We start from the raw sequence: 22,641 nt of genomic DNA, 5'->3' as shown, positions 1-22,641 counted from the left end.
TTTTTTCTTTTTTTTTTTTCTTATTTTCCAGGATGAGGAAAATCCTAAATGCCACCACCTTTGACCCAACCGTTAATGGTCACAATGAAGAGGTGACTTTTGAAGCTGTACTTAGTTGCGGTATGAAATGTCTGGTATCCAGCCAAGAACATGGCTGGTATTATGAGAAGTGTATTCCTTGGTCATATGAAATCTCACTAACAATGCAAAGTACATGTGAAATATGACAGACTGTTATAGATTGAAAGAAGACATATCCTAATTCTTGTGGAGTTGATGGGATTCTAGACAGGGGCAGGGGTAGGGGATGAGAAAAACATTTTAAGATTGCTCTTTAGTCTAAGAGTAATTGACATTTTTTTCTCATTATGGTGCACACGCACAGGTGTCAGCTGTTGTTTTCACATTGGACGTGGTTGCACTGAAAGGTTTCATTCTAGCTTTGAGGAAAACTTATCTTTCATGTTAGTTACTTTAAAGACTTGTAATTCTGTGATGCTTCTCCCGTGTGGGCTACAGGGTGGGCCATGGAGACTCATCTCTGCTGTGCTGTGCAATCCTTGCTTCCTGTGGGGTTACTCCATGTGTTGCTGTGTTGTATCCTGTGGTTACCTTTGCTTTTTACCTTTAGACATAGAATGTCACAATGGCACAACCTGGATGTTCCCAACACTCCTTTGCTGGTGTGCTAATCAATATGAGCTGGCTATAACTTTTGGTGAAAGGAGTCTTGCACCTGTTCAGCTCTGCTGACGATGGGACATACAGCCCTTCTTAGCCTCCTTAACTCTGGTTTCTCTAATTGTGAAATACTTTCTGTATCTATTTGCTTCAAAATAGGAACTAATTATGTATGAACTGGAAGGGACTGAGCATTGGTTGCTGTCACGATGAAGATTCTTCTCATTCAAAGAGACAAAGTTTTTTTTCAGATGATGATCTCTGTGCTTATCAAGTGTGTGGAATGACTCTGTATCACTTGGGTGCAACAATCGCTTTCAAGGAGGTAGATGTATGACTATGTCCTGCGCTACTTCTGGCTCCTTCTGGATTGTTTCTTCTCAAACTACTACAGGTATGACATGTCAGTAACATAGTCCGGGACTAGATTTTTAATACATGTTACAGCAATGTAAGCTTTAATTATAAACTCTTTCTCTTGCATTTCTTGTCTGTGTCATACTAAACATGTACTCGGCTAGCTCATCTCCAGTGTGATGTGGTGTATGTTTTTTTGTCTGACTGGTTGAAGAGAACATGGACATCTAGAGTGGGAAGCACAGGACTACTCTGTCTCTTTAATTTCATTTTCCAAGTATTTGGATCAAATAGAACATCTACATCTTGAGCTGCTCAGTTTATCAGAGAGGAATTAAAAGTGAGCTGATTACAGCAACATATCACAATAGATTCTCTGGGTGTGATCTGCTGCTACAAGCACTGATGGACTTCATCTCCTCTCTTGTGATGGTGTATAGGGTTATAGTGATGCAGTGCTGTGCCAGACACCTTCAGCTACAAGCCTATGAAAGGTCATTGTAATAATGACTGTCTGGAGCACCTACGTAGTGCTCCATATCAACAGATGTTGATAGTGGACTGTAGCAGAAAGAGGAAGCTGTTTCCTTGGCGCATCTCCCCTAATTTGGGAACCTAGGGGGAAAGTGCCACCTGGGTCTAGACATCCTTCTCTGCCTTTAAGCTGCTACAAGATGTGTTGTGGGAATGTGCTTTGGGATTGTCTAGCAGTTAGATACACACATCATAATAACATATGATAGGGCTATATATAATGGCTGCTGTTTTGTAATCCCAGTGACTCACTGTTTCTTTCCTAAGGAGAGAAAGCCACTGGAGCCATCTCCTGTGCTGCCTGAAAGGCACACCTTTGCAGGTCCTACCTGCTGCTCCTCATTTAGCATTTGATAAGATCTACCCTCTTCTCTCTCCGCTAGCCAAGAAGCGTCCTTCTCTCATGCCAGTGGATGGACATTGCAGGAGGTTTTCATCATGTTGCTTATCAGAGACTTTGTAACTCAAGTATCTTCTTGCTGTCAAACCCTCTGGGAGAAATTACCTATAATTAGTTTGTTCTGTGTAAGTTATCCAGATATGCTCTCATAGCAGTGCTATTGCGTTTCGTTCCTGAGTAGCAGTAATTATTGAACAGATAAATAATAATAATAATAAAACCCTTTTGGACCACTTACTTATACCTGTTCCCACTCTCCTCAGGTGTGGGGTGAACACTGTATCTTCTATACTGAGTATGTGTTGGGCCCAGTTCTGAGAAGAACCTGCACCCCATGGAGGAGCTGGAGACTGGAGAGGTGTCTGGTGCAGACAGTCTTGCCCTGGCACCTGCAACCATGCCAGCAGCTGGCTTGTTACTGGGACGTCACTGTCACCATAGAGACAGCAGTGAGGATTTGGTTTCAAAAGGTGAAGAGAAGCTGGGAATTAGAAAGGTAAGTCTGGGTCTGCCTTTCAATACTTGTGAAGGGTTTTAAGATGATTCTAAGGGTTTTTAAATGGTTTGAAAGGATGCCATAGTAAGGGGTGCTCCATTATACATTTGTGCTGATGCACATGTATGTGCAGGTAAATATATTTACGTGCATGTTTATTTGAACTGTTTTGATCTGCATATTATGTGTTTAATAGATGTGTATGTAGAAGAGCCAAATGAAGTATTTTTAAAGACCTTTGTGGTGTTCTGTTGGCAATCCTCCAATTAACTTTTTTTTTGTTTGCAGATGGTGTAATGCAAGACTTGAGATCTATTTAAATTTAATTTTAAGAAGTCGTAAAATACTCACTGCTTAAAGATTTTATCTGTTTTGCACAGAAGCTGAATGAGCTGCATGCGTTGTAAATTAACGTTGTTCACTTCTGCCCCTTTTCCCAATCCTCTGCTGTACTTCAGCAATGATATGCATGTAAAGCAATGGTGAGTGTTGACAGGCAAGATAAGGATCAGCTATGAGTCATTGTTTAACCACACAGGATTTTAAAGCCTTGGTATACACTGGTCCACAACAGCTTGCAGATAATCCTTCTCTGCCCACTCTTATATCAGTGGGGGAAGCTGCCCCTCTTGTTGACTTATCATGTTCCTTACAGATGTAACTCATTTTCAGTGATGCATGGTCTTGTTTAAATGTTCAGTTTGAGCTTTTATAGACCCCAGCAAGGTGCTGATGCCAAATGGATGTCTTTCATACTGTGACAGCCAAAGATAACTACATAGGTATGGCTGTGAGGGAAGGGGGAAAAGGCAGGGAGGAGCTCATTGCTGAGCAACAGATGAATTATTAATGAGCAACGATATACAAGCATTACTGCAGGAAGGTGCTAGAAGGCTTCCAGAGACTGATACAAGGCCTTGTCTGAGGTGCACAGCCCTGTAGGGCAGCAGGGACTGTGCACATCTCTGATCTGAGGCCAGGGATGATCAGTAGAGCCCTTGAGCTCTTCTCTTTGCCCAGTCTGCTGCTGATCCAGAGGGGAGTAGTCAGGGCACAGTGTGTTTTCTATCATGACACGCTCCATGCCTTGACAGCTGGAGGAAGTCTGGCATGGGAGCCGAATCTATTGGCTTCATGTCAGCTCCAGGGTATCTTACTTGCTTTGGGAATTCCCTGCCGGGGAAGCACCGCTGCTGTTGGGAGCAGGGATCAGAACTTGGCCCCTGGGGCTGTCCACTCCAGCAGAGGGTTTTGGCAAGGGTGTTTTTTGTTTTGTTTTGTTTTTTTTTAATACTCTATTTCTAGGTCTTTGATTTAATGAATAACTAAATGACAAATAAAGCTTCAGGATTTACCCCATGGCTGAATTTTCCGTGGGGGTGTTTGCATGTGTATGTAATGCCACTTGTATTTATAATTCCTGCTGCTGTCGTCACTCACACGTCTGCAAGCACAGAACAAAAGGCAGCTAGCTCCCTTTGCAGTAGGCTTATGGCCCCACTGCTGTGTGGAGGGAGCAGAGGGCACAGAGAGAGCCTGGGGGGCCCAAGGAAACCCTGAGATAACACTGGTTGGATTGCCAAAGTCAGGCTTCTACAAATCACTGTAATACATGTATGCTTTACACTAACAAAAGGGACAACTGGGTTAGTGAAAAACTGAATTTTCTATTTACATGCAGCTGGGCTTTGCATTTTTAGGGGGATGCCATTGTTGGGACATGCAGTTAGCTGTCTGACTTCTGTTACAAACTGGATTTATAACTGATTTTTGTCTAATGACTTCTGCAGGATCTTGCCTACTCACATATAAGTCACTCACCTTGATTTCTGTATCAAGAACTTTCTGACCAGATTGATCTTTCTATTGATATCACAGTCAGAGCTGGTGAATTTTCAGGTTTGACTCACTTTCTGAGATCAGGCAATGTCTCAGTTATGGCACAGTCTCCATTAACCATTTCATCATGCTTTTTTAGGGAGACTAAAACCTGTAATTATGTTAGACCCAGAGTTCTTCCAGTTCAGATCTGTTTCCTGTTGTGATTTCCAGCTGATTCAGAGAAAAGGAAATACTATGTTAAGTAGAAATCAAGTAGAAATCTGTCATTCTTTCTGAGCTCTAATAGAATCATTGTTTCAGTATTTCTTTAAGAAGTCATTTTATTAATTAACACTTATCTCCCTTATACCTTTGGATTTGTTGGATCTAACTATCTCTAGTATGGTGAGACAAGCAAACAGATCTAACTGTTGTGCAGTCCTGAGTTGTCAAGCATTTTGCATGTTTCTTTGTTGGTTTCAGGAGGAGCTAGGTACTAACATTACTAAGAGTCTGTTTTGAAAGAATTTACTAATGCAAAGGCTACTTCTGAGGGACAGAATCAGAGAGTGGGGAAAAAAGGCTTTGCTCAATGCCCAGCCTAAGGCCCTGGTCCTTCTGGTATCTACTTTCACCTGTATTCATTGTATAGAGGAGGGAACGAGACAAAGAAAAAACCCCACCAAACTATTTCAGGTGCCTAGTGTTACAGTGAAGGCATACAATGCCTTTTTGCATGAATCGGTGGATTTTGGGGAGGGTTTCAGAGAGCATGGAAACCCTGTGGTGCTGTTGACCTTCCTCTCAGATTGAGCCTCCCATCATTGAGCCAAAATTTGCAGGTAGTCCAGCCAGGATTTTTCTGCATCGTAAAGGGAATGATGAGGAACTTTTAAGCTTTGAGAAGGTGACTCAGTGCTGCTGGTGCTGAGTTAGACCTATCACTGTACCCATTGCAGAGGCACGCAGTCCACACCCAAGTTCATCCTCTGCCTACACACAAATGTGTCATCTATCTGGGCTTGACTGAAGCACTCATATCAGAAACGTTTACCTGCCAAAGCTGTGAGAATTGTCATAGTTGTTTCCTTCTATCTCCTCAAATATTACTGTTCTCTCTGATCATGCTGTTCTCTCTTTGGATCTTCGAATGGATCCTATTGTGCATGTAGGCTCATCTGGGAGAACCATGTATAAAAAGCCAGTAGTGAATCACATCAGCCTAAGGAAAACTAGTTGAAATACTGTGTCAGATAGAAATGGATCTGGTTGTTTATTTTGAGTAAACTTACTGTAGCTTGATGCTAAATATTCCATTCTAAGTTTAATTTGGATTAGTGTGATTACTAAAGATGTGTGCTTTTTCATGAGTAGTGGATTTTTTGAAAGCAGCCTTTTTTTTTTTTTTTTTTTTTTTTAAAATTGAATTTATACAATTAAAACTAGTATCAATCCAATTATATGAAATACAGAACTATGGAATCTATTGACTTTCCCCACATTGTATAAAGGAGCCTGTGATTTCATTCAACTACAAGGAAAAATATAATGCTTTAATCTAGAATTATGTGAACACATTTTATGGTTTTATATTAAACTTTCTGACACATCAGGGTTGTAGGGCCTAGATTGTGTGTGTGTGTGTGTATCTCTGAGATTAGGAACTCTAAGAAAGTTTCCCTGTTGTTTCTCCATTCTTTTGTGCAAATGTAAAGCCTCAAGCCATCTTTCAGAGCACATGAGATCATGAGTTTCCTTAGGCAAAGTGTAATCGAACTTTGTCTCTAAACAAAGGTGAAAGCTAAGGCACTGCTCTTGAAGTAGGGTTTTTCTGAAACATACTCAACAGAAGGAGGAAGATACGTGATCTCCCAACTAGGACAAGCTACTCTGGCTGCTGCTGACAGACCAATTGCTTCCTAATGCTAAAAAGTCATGAAGCTGGTGGAAAGAAAGGTTTCTCCAGCAGAGATGGGGAAAGAAGGGAATAGAAACAGAAGGTAAATCAATTTCTCTATTCACTTTTCTCCACCAGAGGACAAGGCATGGTAGAAGACAAAAAACATACAAAAAATACCCCAACAAAACTTAAGAGCAGCTATTATGAAACATCCTTTAGTTCACTTCAGCCAACAGTCCCAAGAATGCCCGGCATGACTGGGAGCTGTGCAGGTCTGGGAGAAAAGTACAGAACCTGAAACTCTGTGAACTGAAACCAGAAGACTTCACATTGTCCTACTTCTGAATCCAGTCATGCTTGAGTCACATCCTGCCTTACCTGACACTGCACACATGATTCAGAGAAAACGGTGTGAAGCTACTCCTATGGTAATTGAAATGAGAAGGACATTTGTTGGCATGCATTTCTTAGCATGTGGCACAGTAAAATACTTTTTTTGCAGAACTGTCAGCAAAGGCTGGCAGAACAAAGGAGGGTCAGGAATTAATCTAGGATAATGGACAAGAGGCGGCAGGAGGAGCTGAGAAGATTTGAGTCTTGTGGCAATTTTTACTGCAAAGCCAGAAGCACAAGTTTGACTTGTTCTCAAGTAAGTCTAAATTATTTGTCTAGTATTTAAGAAGCAACATACAGTGTTAGTGGCAGCAATACAATTGGTCATTTTTACTTTGGTTTTATTTGACTGTTTAAATACTAAAATACATAATTATAACTTTGAGTGTGCATCATACTCTGTTCCTGGTATCTGAGTTAAGGTATTGTAACATTTGAGCAAGTACTGATAGGAATGAAGAATTTCAGTTCCACAGTGTCTATGAACGTCATCAAAGACTTGACTGAGCACAGTGTTTGGCCCTGCGTGGAGGGCTGGAACATGAGACTTCCACTATCAGCACCCTACAATGTATAGTGTGTGAAGAACACTCTTTGAGTAATGGTGGTGCGAATTTCCCATACAGATCAGAGATATAAGATGTGCACAAGTTGTAGCTCTGCTCAAAAGTATGGTTAGTAGCTTACAGTGGTTGGAGATCTGGCAAAAGATCCCTGTTAACAGCCGCTGTTTTCCTACCATCACCTACCACTGCTTCGTGTAAGGACAGGCAGGCTTACTGTTGATACGAAGCTCTATCTGATTGCATTTCATGCAGCCTCCTTCTTCTGTATCAGAGATTGTGGAAGCATGTTTCACACCCTCACCTGATTTCTCAATTTCCTCCACTCCATCTTTCAGGTCTCCTTGTGCTACGTGAAGCATCTGCTAGTGTTCAGTAAATTTCTGCACGTGTAGTTCTGTTGCTTTAGGACTTTACAGTAGATTTTCCTCATTCTGGCATGTTGAGATACAAACTGTGCCCCTGGGCTGAGTGCCAGGAAGTACTCACTAGCACCAACTGCAGACAGTGTGAAGGAAGCTGATCTCAAGGCATCTTGTCAGCATCCAGGCTGAACGTTTATTGTCTGAACTGAAGTAAATTATTTGACGCCCTGTTCCTGTTGCCTGTGTTCTAAAGGAAGCTGTTTCTATAGTTGATGAACAAGGTATGAAGTGTAAACTTTGCACTGAGACTCTGCAATTACCTTGCATGTTTTTAGGAAAAAGAGGATAGTGCATTTCTCATCAGCTTGCATCCAGATGTCAGCATATGGGTTTAAATTTCTTTTTGAAGAATGCCATACGGACTAGCTCTTGGTTGAAACTGAAGCAAGTATTGTCTTGCTGAAGCTCTTCAGATTGTTTCCCTCCTCACCCCAGTTTTAATTTCTAAGATGATTTAAAACAAACAATGAAAACAAAACAGAAAAAAGACCCTTGAAATTCTCTGACTGGGAGTTGAGACCCTGATTTTCCACTAGAATATTTGCAATGAAAATCTGAATATGAGTGCGAGGCCCCATTTCTTATATTTATTAGAGCCACTGGGAGTTAGCCATACCTTACATTAAATCAGTGACCCTGGTAGCAGAACCTAGTTGGTGAAGCTCCTGAATGGGACAGCTTAGCTCTCATGCCAGTCTAATTTTATGTCAGGCAGAGCACTGTTGTTTTTAGCTTTGCCAAACCATTATTTTCTCATAGTGTTGGATACAGCAAAAAAAGTGTTTTGCTGTAAGGCTGGCACAGGAACAGATTGTCCAGAGGGGTGGTGGATGCCCTGCCCTTAGAGATGCTCAAGGTCAGGCTGGACGTCAGGGCTCTTTGCAATGTGATGTAGATGTCCCTGATCATTGCAGGGGAGTTGGACTTAGATGGCCTTTGAGGGTCTCTTCCAACTTAAATGATTATGATTCTGTGATAGTGTTGACCCATCTAATGAACAGCTCTGGTGCAGGAACCCATTCTGTCAACCAACTCCCTACGTTTCTAGACAATTTGAGTTTCAGTTGGTGTGATGAAACTGTCTGTTTTTATGTTTCTGCTCTGTTCAGTGCCCAAAAACATGGTATTATTCCTAGAATGAGGTCTTGTTTTAATTGTATTCCCTGTATTTTATCAGAGTGAGAAGGGAGGCTTTAGATTTTTTTCTTCTCTGTCTGGCTTGGAGTCTTGGCCAGGGTTACAAAACCTTAGGCAGAACTGAATCTAAATTTTCGAGTCTAAGTAGAATAGTTCTATTTTGAAGCCATTATGTTCCTATGTTTCTTTTTTGGAGGACAAAAAAAAAGTTATTCTACTTGTTCTTGGTTGTGAAATATGTGGTAGGGTGAATCTGCATCCATCTTTTAAGGTGAACTCATCTTTAAATACAATATTAAAGAGTACCAAGTGATTGTAACTCTCTTAAGATGACAAAATAACTCTTGGAAAAAATATTATGCTTATTTTTTGTGCAGATGGTGTAATTCAGAGGACTTGTGGTTCTGATCTATCCTGTTGTTATTTTATATTGTTATTGTGAACAGGTAATAGAGAAAAGGAATCAAAAGAGGAAGCTTTGTTATTAGCATCACAAAACCACCAGCTTAAAGTCTCAGCAAACTTCCTTTCCATCCAGAAATACAGGTTTCAGAATCTCTAAGCTGATATGTAGACAGTGTTGGTTTATTGGTGTTATTTATGTAAACCAGGAATAAGGTTCTAGGAAGTTTATCACAGAATCACAGAATTTATGGCATGTTACTGAGGGCTAGCAGTCCTGTATTTATTGCTATCTTGGATGCATTGGCATGCTGCAGTATAAAGTGAAGGAAAAAGTAATGGTAAAGGGAGGACGGTTGGACTAGATGATCTTACAGCGATGGCAGAGGATCTTACAGATGCTGTAGAGACCTACTGGATTTTGTCTGTGGAGCGTCCTGCCCACACACAACTCACTGCAGCATCGATTCCTGCAAGGGGTCATGTTATGTTTGTCTTTCTTTGCTTTTTTAATTAACTCAAGGACTAGACTGTTGCAAGAAAACATATGAAAGATTCATTAGCTTTACTGGTTCAGCAGAGAGAAGATATTTCCTAATCCAGCTCTCTAGTGCTCTGGGAACACCTCCAAAAACTCCTGAAAGACCAGACTTGGCATTCTTTATTTGGATATAAAAATAAGAATTTTTAAAAAAGGAAATATTTTAAGTATTATTTATGCATTATTTATGGCAGCAGAACTGGACAAATTCTCTTTTTTATGACCTTTAGGAAAGCATGAATTGCTTAAAGTAACTAACTAAAGGCTTAAATGTAATTTAATCTGTATGTGTATTGATAATTTAGAATTGCAGGGGATTGGAAGGGACCTCAAGAGGTCATTGAGTCCAACCCCCCTGCTCAAACAGGTATCCTTCAGTAGGTCACACAAGTAGGGGTCTGGATGAATCTTGAGTATCTCCACTGGAGGAGACTCCACAGCTTCTCTGGGCAACCTGTGCTAGTGCACCATCACCCTTACCATAAGGAAGGTCTTCTGCATGTGTAAATATGGATCTTCCTATGTTCAAATCTTAGGCTGTTTCTCCTTGTCCTATCACTGCACCTCACCAAGAAGAGCCTGGCCTCATCCATTTGCCCCCCACCTCCATTTAGATATTATAAACATTTATCAGATCCCCTCTTAGTGTTCTTTTCCCCAGGCTAAACAGACCCAGGTTACTCAGCCCTAATACAGGAGATGTTCCAGGCCCTTTATCACATTTTTGGCCCTCTGCTGGACACCTTCTGGGAGATCATTGTCTTTTCTGAACTGCTGAGCACAGAACTGTATGCAGTAGTCTTGAAGTGGCCTCACCAGGGCAGAATAGAGAGGGAGGATCACCTTCCTTGGCCTCCTGGCTATGCTGTTTTTAATGCACCCCAGGATACCATTGGCCTTCTTAGCCAAATGGGCACACTGCTTGCTCATGGCCTACCTGTCATTCACCAAGGCCACCAGGTCCTCCTCTGAAAAGCTTCTCTCCAGTAGGTAATCTGTCCTGATGCAAGCAGTTATTCATCCCCAGATGCAAGACTCTACATTTGTTTTTGTTAATCCTCATCAGGTTCCTCCCTGCCCTGCGAAATCTTACATTTGTTCACTTCAGTTTCCTGAAATGCAAAATGGAGAATTAATCTTCAGTTCTGTTAGCTTTTAAAGAGTGAACTGAGTGAACAGCCATAAGTTATCTGAAACTTCTCTTGTCCTAAATGAGTAAATGAGAAATAATTCTTTCAAGCCAGTAGAATTATATCAGTCTCAAACTGCACAGAGTCATAGAATATCCTGAGTTGAAGAGAGAAGCACAAGGATCACTGAGTCCAACTCCTGGTCCCCTGCAGGACTGGCCAGAATTCATACCCTGTGTCTGACAATGTTGTCCAAACACTCCTTGAACTCCAGCACTTGGGGCTGTGCACACTGCTCTGGGCAGCCTGTTCCATGTCTGACCCCTCTGTAGTGAAAAACATTTGTGACGATGTTAAAATGTGATCCTTCAATCCTTAATTTGTTATTTAGGGAGAGAGAGGAAGGATAGGGGATCTGAAGAAATGAAGTGCAATCATGCCATTTTAATTCAGCAGAAATTTTCACGTGCTCAATTACTATAAACACTCTCAGTTGGGAGCTTATGTATTAGTCTATTGTTTTCAGTGAAGTAATTCATGCAAATACTGAGAAATGTATACAGAAGTGTTTTGCAGATTTGGGACCTATAAATTAAAGAGTAGACTGGACTGCTTCCTCTTTGGTTATTCTATCCCACTTGTTATGCAATATGTTTTTCAAAATAATGAATAATTGTATAATCATCCAAACCAGATCCTAAATAGACAATCAGCTGGTAGACTTCAGTATCTAAAATGAGTAATAATATGCTTGTAGAGATCTTTTTAAAAACACTTTATTGTACTAGTGAAAATATGTAGTATTAAAAGCTATTTTTAGATTAAACTATGGGTGTAACACAAGCTAGTAAAAGCTAAAAAGCCCAAACACAATAATACTCCAAAGCAACTGATGGTGGGAAAATAGCTTCTTTTGGCTCAGCTAAACTCCTTCTTGAGTGAAACTGGCTTTTTCCAGCGAGGCTATCACGCTGCCAGTATGCTAGTTAAAATGCTTAGGCATTGGTGAAGTATTTCAAGATTTTTCTTGCTCTTTACAGCAAGTTTGCTGCCTTTTTACTTTCAGATTGCATCCAGTCCTGAACTAAGTGGTTAGCTATGAGACAGCAAAAAGTACCCAAGAGGGTGAGGAGGGAGAAGGGCTGCCGTGCTTCTCCCTGGTCAGTAGGCACGTAAGGAGAGGATGTGCTGTCCATAGACATCCCACCCAGGGACTGGTCGATCCATGGACTTTTGCACATAGTAGCATGTTTCTATTAAGCTGCAGCACCACTCTCTTGTTCTGGTCACTGCTGCATGCCACCTTGATGAAGTGCTCCCTCTCCTCTCCTTTTAAATTAGTGATGTCTATTACAGTGGCAAAGAGTTGGTAGATTCTGTCTAACTCTCCCATTTTGAGTCAGTATAATTTTCAACTTTGTTCTGACCAGTGGAAGAACATCAGCATTTTCAGATTCTTGGTTTACATACCTAATGCTAAACTTTGCCACTGTGGGCTCTAGTTTCAATATAAGCTTTTGCATCAGAGAATACACAATGATAGCTTTTCTTGCTGGAGTTCCTTTTTCCCTGATTGTGGTTGTGCAGTCTTGTAGAAGTCCAGGTGAGCAATAAAATTTAATTACAAAAATAGTATTTTTGGGGGGTGGAGGTAGGTATTTTTATTCACCTGAAAAGCTTAGATATATGGTTATGTCAGGCCAATGAGAGTGTACTGGACTGCAGCCCAGGGGCAGGAACAAATGGCTTGAGAAGAAGGGGGCAGAGAGCAGAAGCTTATTAAGTTTCTTTGTCACCAAGTAAAACATATCATGGGATTGCTGCTGACTCTTCTGTTTGATCAAATGACAAGGAAACTGTGCAGAGGGTGTTCCATTTTTAAAGCTACCCTACTGGTTGGAAGCCAGACTCAGCTGTATTAAACTCAGTGTCTTCCCCAGAAGGGGAATTCAGCACAAGTCATGTTTGACCACACTTTGCCTGTTCAAGGTCTCAGGATGGTTTTTTTTTTTTTTTTTAATGTGTAATAAATGAAACATCACTAGCAGCTATTTCCAGTGGAGTTTTGGTTTAAAACTTAAAATCTCAGAGTAAGAATTCTGATTGCTAGTTTTCTGGATTGGGGGAAAAAAAATATAGCACTGAGTTGACAAAGTACATTCAATTTAAAAAATGCCAGACATGATTTGCATTTTTCTTCTTCTCTTGGTTGAATACTGATGGAATCAGCTACAGACATTTGCTTGCATGTGTCTACATTTTATCAGCTAAATCTTAAAAACCAAGCTGCAATTCTGTTCGCTTATTTATCAAAATGTCTTTACACAATGCTATTTCTAGTTAGTAGTACACAAACTGCACTGTTATGTCCTTGCATATTTTGTTGCCTTCTCTACATCTTACCTCGGTTTCCCTTTGTTTGTACTCAGTGGTTATGATTTGTTAATGGGTACGTGACAGAGGAATGCACTCACTGGGTTGAAGATATTGTTACATATGTTTTGTCAATGTAAAATAGCATACAGAGCAACAAAAGGAGGAGTAGTAAGAATGTATAAACAAATAGCCTGTGTTGTTTCATGTTGACACGTATATGACACTAATCCAGAAACTCATGCCAGAGGCAAGTGAAATATGTTTTGAACCACTAGAGGCATTTCTTCTGGGATTGCTCATACGGTACAATTCCTGTCTCTTTGCTTTCAATCAAACTCTACTGATCTATTAACAACAATATTCATATCTGAGGTGGTATCTGTAAAACATGTCACTTTTATGAGATGTATTTTCCAGGGTATCCAAGATAGTATTCTTGCTTAATTCAGAGATGAGGTGCACATCAAAATACTCCTTAGCATTTAATAAGTATACATATATTTAAAATTTTAATCTTTAACTGGTAAACAGAAATGAAGGCCTTTATCCTAGTGTGGACCATATATGCTGTTTGCAGGGAAACCTTCCTAGAAAACAATGTCCGATAACCATAGTTTCATGCTCTGAAAAGGAGAGTGTATAAAAGTACTTTGAGTATTTGGCTTTTCTTTGTAGCAGTTATAGAAACCAGAGACTCGATAGCGGTACTTCACAAAGTGTTAAAATCTATGGATAAGATAGATATTAAAAACAAATAAATAAAAACAAACAGATGATTCCCTGAAAATAAGTTATGATGGAAACTCTGAAGCCCTTCTCAAAAGAAATGGAGCTGTTGGTGCTAGAATTGTGCCTAGTCTAAATACGTTATGCTTGAAAGGTGTTTAATAGTGGTAAATATTTCTGTCTAGATGTTTATTTACATAGGTCACTCCAAAATTAATTACTCCTATTTTTTTTTTCATGGAGACTACAAGAGAGAGAAAAAGCACAATAATACTGTTAGATGGAGCGAACTCTCAACTACGAAGTACTAATTTTCATTGTAGACACTACTATTAGCTATGTGTTTTTGCCACTGATGAACAAGTTTCAACTTGTGCTGCTGTGCCACCAATGTCCTCCTCTGACACTATGATCCAACAAAATAAAACAGGAGGCACTACTTTTGGAGCAGCATATTTGCCTCTAGCATTGCCCTAAATAGGTTTTTTTTGTGTGTATGTGTGCAGTCAAAATCATGCACAAAATATAGCACATTTTTTAAGAGCTGATTTACAGTTCAGTGCTTTTAAATGACATGCTGCTTTAACTGGGAGGCCATGTTATTTAAAAATCACTGGACAAAAAAAAAAAAGAAAAAAAAAAGCCTTTTGTATTGGAAATAAACAAACAAACCTCATTTGCTGGGTATGGACTGTGATATAGACAGGAAGGGAGAAGCCAGGACTATGTCAGTGCTGAGGTTCCTGCTGCCTTGACACTGTATTGAGGGGGATTTTGTGGTCTCTTTTGGCTTTGAAAGACTCCTAGTTGCTGTACCTTTGGCTCCTCTTCAAAGAGCAGATGTTGACCACAGATAGAAATACTGTATTTACAGCTTATATCTTTCAGTTCTTTCTACTGGCCACTTCTTTTGATTCTACCCTTTAAAGAAGAAGAGTCATTTCAAGATTTTATTGCCTTTGGTCCATTGTGAGTTTGTTTGTTTGTTTTCCTAATTGAACCATTATATATAATCAGAGAATCATTAAGGTTGGAAAAGAGCACTAAGATCACCTAGTCCAACTGCCAACCCATCCATGGCTACTGACCCCACATCTACACAGTTCTTGAGCACCTCCAGGGAGGGTGACTCCACCACCCCCCTGGGAAGCCTGTGGTACTGCTTCACTGCTCTTTATAAGAAGCAATGTTTTCTAATATTCAACCTGATTGAGCACTGTGCCATGCTGTTGGACTAAAAAGAAAGTTATCCACAGCACCCAGAGGATGTATGATTGGGTTGGGTAAACGTGACCATAGCCTACCTTGTATGATTGTTGTGGGGGGGGGGTTATTTCAGCATCATAGCACTGGCATCTCAACCCCACGCATGGCCTTGGCAACCTGAGCAGGGCACCAAAATCCAGGGGCGATGGCAAAGGTCAGCAGACTCTCAGCATTAGCAAGTCCTGGGCAGAGCTCAGCCCTTCATTCATTACTGAGTAACCAAAGTGACAATGCAGCCTTTTTCCGTAGAGAATTTGTGTCCCTGTTCACTGTCCATTGTGTTGATTTCAATGAAACCTAAGCGAATGCTTAGAATTAGGCACTTCTTTGCGTGGTGCCCTCAGGAGAGAGAGTTTCCTCAAGTGGGGCCAAACATGTACTTTGTACAGGGCATCCCCTGACCCAGAAGGTCAGTCGAATCTTCTCAGGGACTCTGAAGGGATATTTTTAATTGTTCAAACTCTTGTTTTGTTTTCAGGCTCTGCAAAATAATCTAAATATGTGTTTGTATAAAAGCATAAGGGAAAAGCTGGCAGAGGAAGAAGCTTGCTATTCATTGCGGTTCGGATCCTGTGACCGGGGTGTCAGACGGAGTTTTGCCATTGATTGCAGTGAGCACAGGGGCAACTCATCTGGCCCTTCAGAAGGAATAATTTTTTTTCCCACATAGAGAAAAAAGCAGCTGATGTAAAAGTGAGACTTTTTTTGTTGTTGATGTGACATATAACTTGTAAAATTACAGTGGGCTTGCATAATGGTTTTAACCTCCGTGTGGAGAATAATTTCCATGCTTCTAATTGAGGTCCCATCACAAGGAGGGAGGCACAGGTGAGACCCACAATAGATGCAGGATTGAAGAAGCATTCTTAGTCTGTTAGGTTTGACACTACAGTTTTCACATTAGGTATAGTCCACAACAAACTTCATGTTGCTTAGTGCTTACTGTCTGTGGGTAGGAATTACCCACTTCTGGTGAGTTTGTTCTGCTCAGAAAAAAAAAATCTTTGGTACTGTTGTGTCTGTGCTTAAATTACTTTTCTGATGTGGAAGGGCATGTATGCATAATTTGCTCTGAAAGTAATGCCTCCTGTTTATTTCCGTGGAAACTAGAAAAGATTGGGCAAGCATCAGTGAGTGTTAGCGTGTGCCTACGTAATAAAATAGGAGGCATTATTTTCAGAGCAGCCCTCATTTTTTAATGTGATCTGATGTAGATTTTTTGAAAAGGTGAAGCATTACTTCCTCACTGTTTTTTTGCTAGGCAGGAGAGGGGCTGCGGTGGCAGGAGTCCCCATCCCAGCAGATTTCTAGGCTGATGCTCTGCAATTCTGTGTGTTTAAACCCAAGTTTAACTGAAATTCTGAGGATTTCCCTCTATTTCATTCCAGGAGGAACTGCTTTTAACTGCAGATCTGAGAAAGGACAGGCTGGCATGGAGAAAGAGGTAAGTGAAGAAAAAAACCCACTTAAAAAAAAAAAAGGAAAATGGAAAGGGCTGCTCCTAGTATTGCTGTTTCATAATATTATTTGTAGTGTGATGGGAGGGAAGTCAGCAGACACGTAGGCTCCTTTATATCATTGACAAGTCAAGGGGATGATTAACGAGAGTACCAGACAATGTAATGGTAGGAGAAGGCCCACAGAAGTTAAACAAAAGTGCCTTCAGAATTTCGAGAATTCCCATGATCCATAGTAGGACCTCATTGTGCTTGTCTACTGTTTCTATTTTTGATTAGATTTATAAACACAGCACCACATATTTTCATGTGGCTCGTAGCCCCAGGGCAGAGCGAGATTGACTGCGCTGAAACTGTGAGGCTTGTGAATTTCGGGCCAGGGATGGAGTGAAATAAGTAGTGTAATTGTTTTTGTGGAGTGACCGTGGGACCTCCTCTGTTCTGAATTACACATGGTTCAACCCTTTGACCTAACCAACCTCGGCAATGCCTGGTAGATCTCCTAAAGCTGTGCTGAAAGGTCCTATCAGTGACATGTTGGAACATTATCTGTCATGTGAGATGTGTGCCAACAACCATATTAAACTACATTAATTACTAGTGAGGCAATGTTTGTGACAATCTCAACTTCATTTAACCCATCATCATGTTAGTTATTGTTTAAACAGGAAGTACAAGTGGGGACAATTTATGAAATCAAAATGCACCACCAGTGTTTTCTTTAATAAGTTGTATGTTTTACTTTGTTTTATTTCCATCCATCTTTCTTTCTTTTTTTTTTTTTTTTTCCTTTGGCATTTTTGTTCTTGTCATCAGCTCTGTAGACTGAGTTTTGGAGGGGTTTTCTATTTTAAGACTAACCAGGGAAAATACTGCTTCTTAATAGCTAAACTCACATGCCAATGTAATTGTTATTTCTTCCAGCATAGTGGTAACTGATACCACAGCTGACTGGAAACACAGCTTTTGGTTTTCTAGCAAGAAACAAATGCGCTAAGGTAGTTTATGTAAGACCGTAAGATCACACGTAGGGTATTTGCTTGATTTATACCTTCCCACCTTCACACTCCTGCTAATGCATCTCTGCACAGCAGTGCTTGCACACCTCTGGAGCAGGAGTGAAGCACAAGCTTCAATGCTGCAATTCTTTGAGAACATTTTTTTCACAGAGCTGAGCCCTTGGGTACCTGAGCATACTGTGGGTGCTCAAAAGGCAGCCCAGGATGTACAAACTCAGAACCTGTCATGCCTAGCTGTGCTTGGCATTATAATAGACCAGACACATAAGGTTACGTTTTCAACCTCCATACCAAACTGCTTTTCTTCAGCAGGTTTTTCCTTCTAGTCTCATTTTCCAGCTAGCATGGGCTGAAATGAAGCGGGTGTTTATTTATTTCGTTTTTTAACTGCTGCAGAGTCAGCTAAAAAATATGTTTGACCCTACCAAGTGTCATCCTCATTAGCAATGAAGAGTTTGCTCTCTGCAAAATCTAATGTGGAGCGCTTAAAGCAGACAGGTGCAAATTACAAGCTGTTTCTCTTTGGCTGCCATCCCTTAAATAGACAAAAGTAATGGGCTGGGAGGAGGGAGAAGGTTCCAGCTCCAGCTGCATAAAGGAAAGCCTTAACTGGGACTTACCAGCTGGTTTCAAGAATTAAATTCTGTAAATACCAACTCACACGTTTGTGTGCTGCTTGCAGAGGAATATGTTTTTAGGAAGGCTCCATCCCTTTTTATGCACGCACACTGTTCTTTGAAAACTGCTCTGTGTTATGTTTAAAGGCTAATGGTCTCACAGAAGTGAATAAGAACAGAAGCCAACATACCTGTTCCTGCTTACTGTCATTACACTCCTTAGAGCATTTCAGGCATTATTAGGTTCCTGGAGCCCTACCAGATTGACAATATTTCCAGCTACTTCTGTTTTGGCTGTGTTCAAACAAGGCCCCAAAGGAAAAAAAAAGACAACAACCCACAACAAAAAACAACAAGAACAAAACCATGGATGAATCTGCTGAGCTAGTTTGCTGATGTTAGAAACAGTTGTTCATATTAAGAACACCTAATTTAATTTCATGAAAGAGACATAACATGCCAGTATGTGTATGAATCTAAGGTATGCATTTCCTAAAAGGAACTAAAACTCTGTCATTCCAAAGTTGCTCTTCTTTTTGACTTCCAGCTTGCATAGGGACTGCTGTCTGGAAGCAGTAACTTTAACTTTAACTCTAAGGCTGCTGATGAGGTCTGTCTGTGTGATCTTCGTAAGCAGATAAGGGTAGGGAGACAGCTCAGAGCAGAGCTTGTTTACAGCAGGACAGAAGAAAACAGCTAGACGTAAATGAGGGCTGACGGTTTCATGAAGCACAATTGGTTGATCACAGATTCAATATGACTGCCCTGAACTGAGCGATGATCCGTACAGTATGCAAAATTCACTTTCTTGCTGGTCTGTGCCCACCAGCCTTCCAGCAGCTTTCCCAGAGCCCCTCAGCCACGGCTTTGAGTGGAACCAGAGCTGAACGCAGCATTGTTGTACCCAATTCCTTTTGACAACAATCACATTCTTTTAAAAACTTCATAGGTTTTAGTTGTCACTGGTTATAAATGAGGGTTTTCTTTTTTTTTTCCCCCTTGCTGCTGCTGCTGTTGCAGTGCTCACTACTCTTGCACAGACCTGGGCTCCCCAGTTTCGAATACTTTTGTTTTTCCTTTGTTTAAATTGATGTTGTTAAGCAGACTGCACGCCTTAATGCCAACAGTGCACATGGTGGTGACTGCAAAAAGGCATGTAAAGGTTTAGGTCGCTTTGAATTACATGCTGATTACTCCATGTTGTGCTCAGCTCCTTCCATATCCCCTTGCCTTTGTCACAATGCATGATACTCAAGTTAAAAAAAAAAACAACTAATATACATTTTTAATAAAACAAATAAAAGGCACAATTTTGAACTCCTTTTTGGACCGTGTTCTACAGCTAGATGGTGATTTATGGACAGAAATGCATACATGTGCATTCTTCTGGGTATGGTCACACAACTGGATGTTGCCTGCAAGTTGTCACTGAGAGGGCTTTCTTCTGTTTGCTGTTGGAAATCTAAGTTTTGTAGATACATGAAATGATTAAAGGGCAATCACTTTAGACATGAATTTGCATAAATACGTAAGTTAATGAGTAGTGACTAATGATAAAGTGAATATAGAATGCCACTGGGTAATTTTGTGCCTATTGTCTGATAAGAAGACAAAGTATCATAAGGGGGGTTGCTGGGGAAGGAAATCTAAAATAAAGGAAAAAAACAAAAGGATGTAATTTACAGTACTTAGAGGTGCCCGTATGTAAACAAGAAGGATGGAAGAATCGGGTGGAGATGGATAGATAGATATGAAAGGAGAACTCATATAATTTCCTCTCAAGCACAAAGTGATAAGAACATGTGTTGATTACACAAAGGCTACTGAACTGCTCCATTATTTAGTTACTTCAAGAAATAACCCTGGAAGGATTTCACCCTGCTGTAGGAAATCAGGTGTTGCTTTCATTCTATAAATATGAACTCACTGAAAACACCTTTTCAAAGCCTAATCGCATTAAGGGACAAGGGCATCGTTTCTCTCAAAGTTCTTTGTAAATAGGAGTCACAAGAATGCTGCATCAAAACTTAAAATATTCATCTGTGATTGAGTGGATGAAATGCAGAAGAACATATGTGGCTGTGTCTCTGAAAAACAGTATTTGATGCTAACTGTATTAAGTGTAAGGAAGCCAGATAATGGCAATAAAATCCCACAGTGTGTATTTTGTAGGTCTGGAGGAAGAGGAATACTTTTCTTTTTTTTCCTTCCTTTATTTTTTTCCCCTCTTACTGTGAAAGAAGTGTTGTGTTTTGCAGAATATAGCAATTAAAAACCTGACTATGGCAAATACAGCCTGCAGTTGGTTTTGCGAGGGAAATCTGACGTGTAGAAGGAATATGCGTGTACATAGAAAGTAATGCAGATCGTCTTAATTCTGTCAAAGTTAAAGATGTATCCTGATGTATACCACTTTAACAATTTGTCCTAGAATTTTTGTCTGGATGTTATTTCTTTTGCTGTTAATGTGAAGTTTAAAGCTTTGTGTGGTGATTATATACAATTTAATAAGAACAGTTAAGATACATCGTTTTTATAAATGCTGCTGGCATATTTAAAACTGTCTGAATTAAGATATTAGGAATAACAGTAATGCATCAATATGTTAATGCTGAAAGAGTTATAGGACTCTAAAGATGCTCACTAAGCTAACGTGTATTTTAGAAAGATTTTTCAGTTGGAGGGAAAACTTCAAAAGCAGTATGGTGACTTTCTGAACCTATTGAATTCTTGTCAAAATTACTGTTAAATTCATTTGTGCCACACACAGCTTGTAAGAATTAATTCTGTTGCTTTGGTATTGTAGCTTCCGGAATGCATTTAGTTCATTTTTGTGTGTTTACATTTTTGTAGGACAGAAGTCATCTTGACTTAGAGGAATTCTACTGTTGTCAGACTAGCATTTGCACGTATATGCATATATATGTATATATCAAGTTATTAATATCTATATTAATCTGCCAATACTATGGTTCTATTGTTTTTGACAGATTTATTGATTGTGTGCTGCAAAACATTGTTTTTTACTGGAAATTGACACCCATAATCAAATGGGAAAGATGGATGCTCTAAAAATTGCAATTTTTCAGTTATTCTTGTAATTAATCCTTTTGTATTGACAGTTTCCAGGAGCTGTGTTGCCAGGAGTGGTCTTTATCACTGGACAATTAAGCAACTGGCTTAAAAAAAATAGTGCTCATTTCAGGAACTGCTATGCAACATTTGAAAATAAATTGGTGTGAGCTGTTTTCTTTTGGCTTTGATTAATACTCCCAGATGTGCTTTGTTTTAGATAATCTTTGCCTACTCTGACTGTTAGTGTTCACTGTTAGTATCAGTAGCCTAGGCATGAGCTCATGTGAAGTCTTCCTAGTGCTGCACAGGGCTTTGTACCAATGCAGACTTTAGCACATAGACCTTCCTGTTGGTAGCAATATGACCATGTTCCTTCTGGGCCTTACTTCCCCATGAGAATAAATTTGGAACTTGTCATAGCACCATTCCTCCAAGTTCTCTATCTTTTTATTCACCGTAGCTGTTACATATCTATCATTAAATTAACTTTTCATTGTTCTACTGAGTCCTCTCCCCTGGACTGTTGTTTCTCTTTTGTGACCTCTCAGTGTAAGTTATTTCGGATTGCATCCATTTCATCATCTTGTATGAAAGTGTGGAGCTCATTCATTTTCAGCTTCCCTGTGATGAACAACTACACTGGTTATGTAATTGGACCTAGGAAATGCATCACGGGAGCCTCTCTGTGAATAGCATGCATAACCAAACTTTTCAAAATGAAGCACTGCAGTTCTGCAAGTGAAATAAAGCAGTTGTGTACTCCAAAGACAAGTCTTATTCTTAATTTGTTGAGGCTCCTTTGCATTAATTAAAACCGGTTAAAAAAAAGACTAACACACACACAAAAAAATCACAGTATTTTAATGTGACCTTCATTTGGCATTTGTTTTAACTTTTCTTCTCCTATTTTATTTAATTCTTCCACTGCTGTTGTTCAATTAGTGTTTGACCCCTTTAGCAGAGATGTAAATTAAATGACATTTCAATGCCATCCCATATTTAAAATACTGTGTTAGTTGTGGATCATAAAGGATGATCTTCGTTCTTTAGCTAATTTATTCATTTAACAATTTCCCTCCAGAAGTTCCAGCAGAAGGCTCTGAAGCAAACTAAGCAGAAGAAATCCAAGTCGGCTGAATTTCTGATGGGTGAGCCTTGCTTGATGAGTTATTGCTCATAATTTGTGTAAGGATTAATTAACTAATTACAGACAAATGGCTGTGGGCGAAATTTTGCTCTTGCTTGTCAGGGTGCAATTTGTAATTATTTTAATCATTTATTCTTTTTTTTTTTAATTTTAACCTAATTCTGTTTTGGCGACATTT

General features: G+C 39.9%; 1 protein-coding gene across 1 annotated transcript in view; it reads left to right on the top strand.

The window, feature by feature from the left end:
• The first annotated feature begins 2,246 nt into the window (after positions 1-2,246).
• The window catches only part of OFCC1 (orofacial cleft 1 candidate 1), a 177,832-nt gene continuing 157,437 nt past the window's right edge, over positions 2,247-22,641 (top strand). Inside the window, exons 1-3 of the mRNA XM_015854505.2 lie at positions 2,247-2,468; positions 16,537-16,592; positions 22,398-22,464. Coding sequence (XP_015709991.2) covers positions 16,581-16,592; positions 22,398-22,464 — 79 coding nt within the window. The 5' untranslated portion in view covers positions 2,247-2,468; positions 16,537-16,580. The remainder of the gene's footprint in view (positions 2,469-16,536; positions 16,593-22,397; positions 22,465-22,641) is intronic.

Source organism: Coturnix japonica, chromosome 2, assembly GCF_001577835.2.
Source record: "Coturnix japonica isolate 7356 chromosome 2, Coturnix japonica 2.1, whole genome shotgun sequence".
Lineage (NCBI taxonomy): Eukaryota > Metazoa > Chordata > Aves > Galliformes > Phasianidae > Coturnix > Coturnix japonica.
The sequence above is the reverse complement of the archived record's forward strand: the minus strand, read 5'-3'. Positions and strand labels throughout refer to the sequence as shown.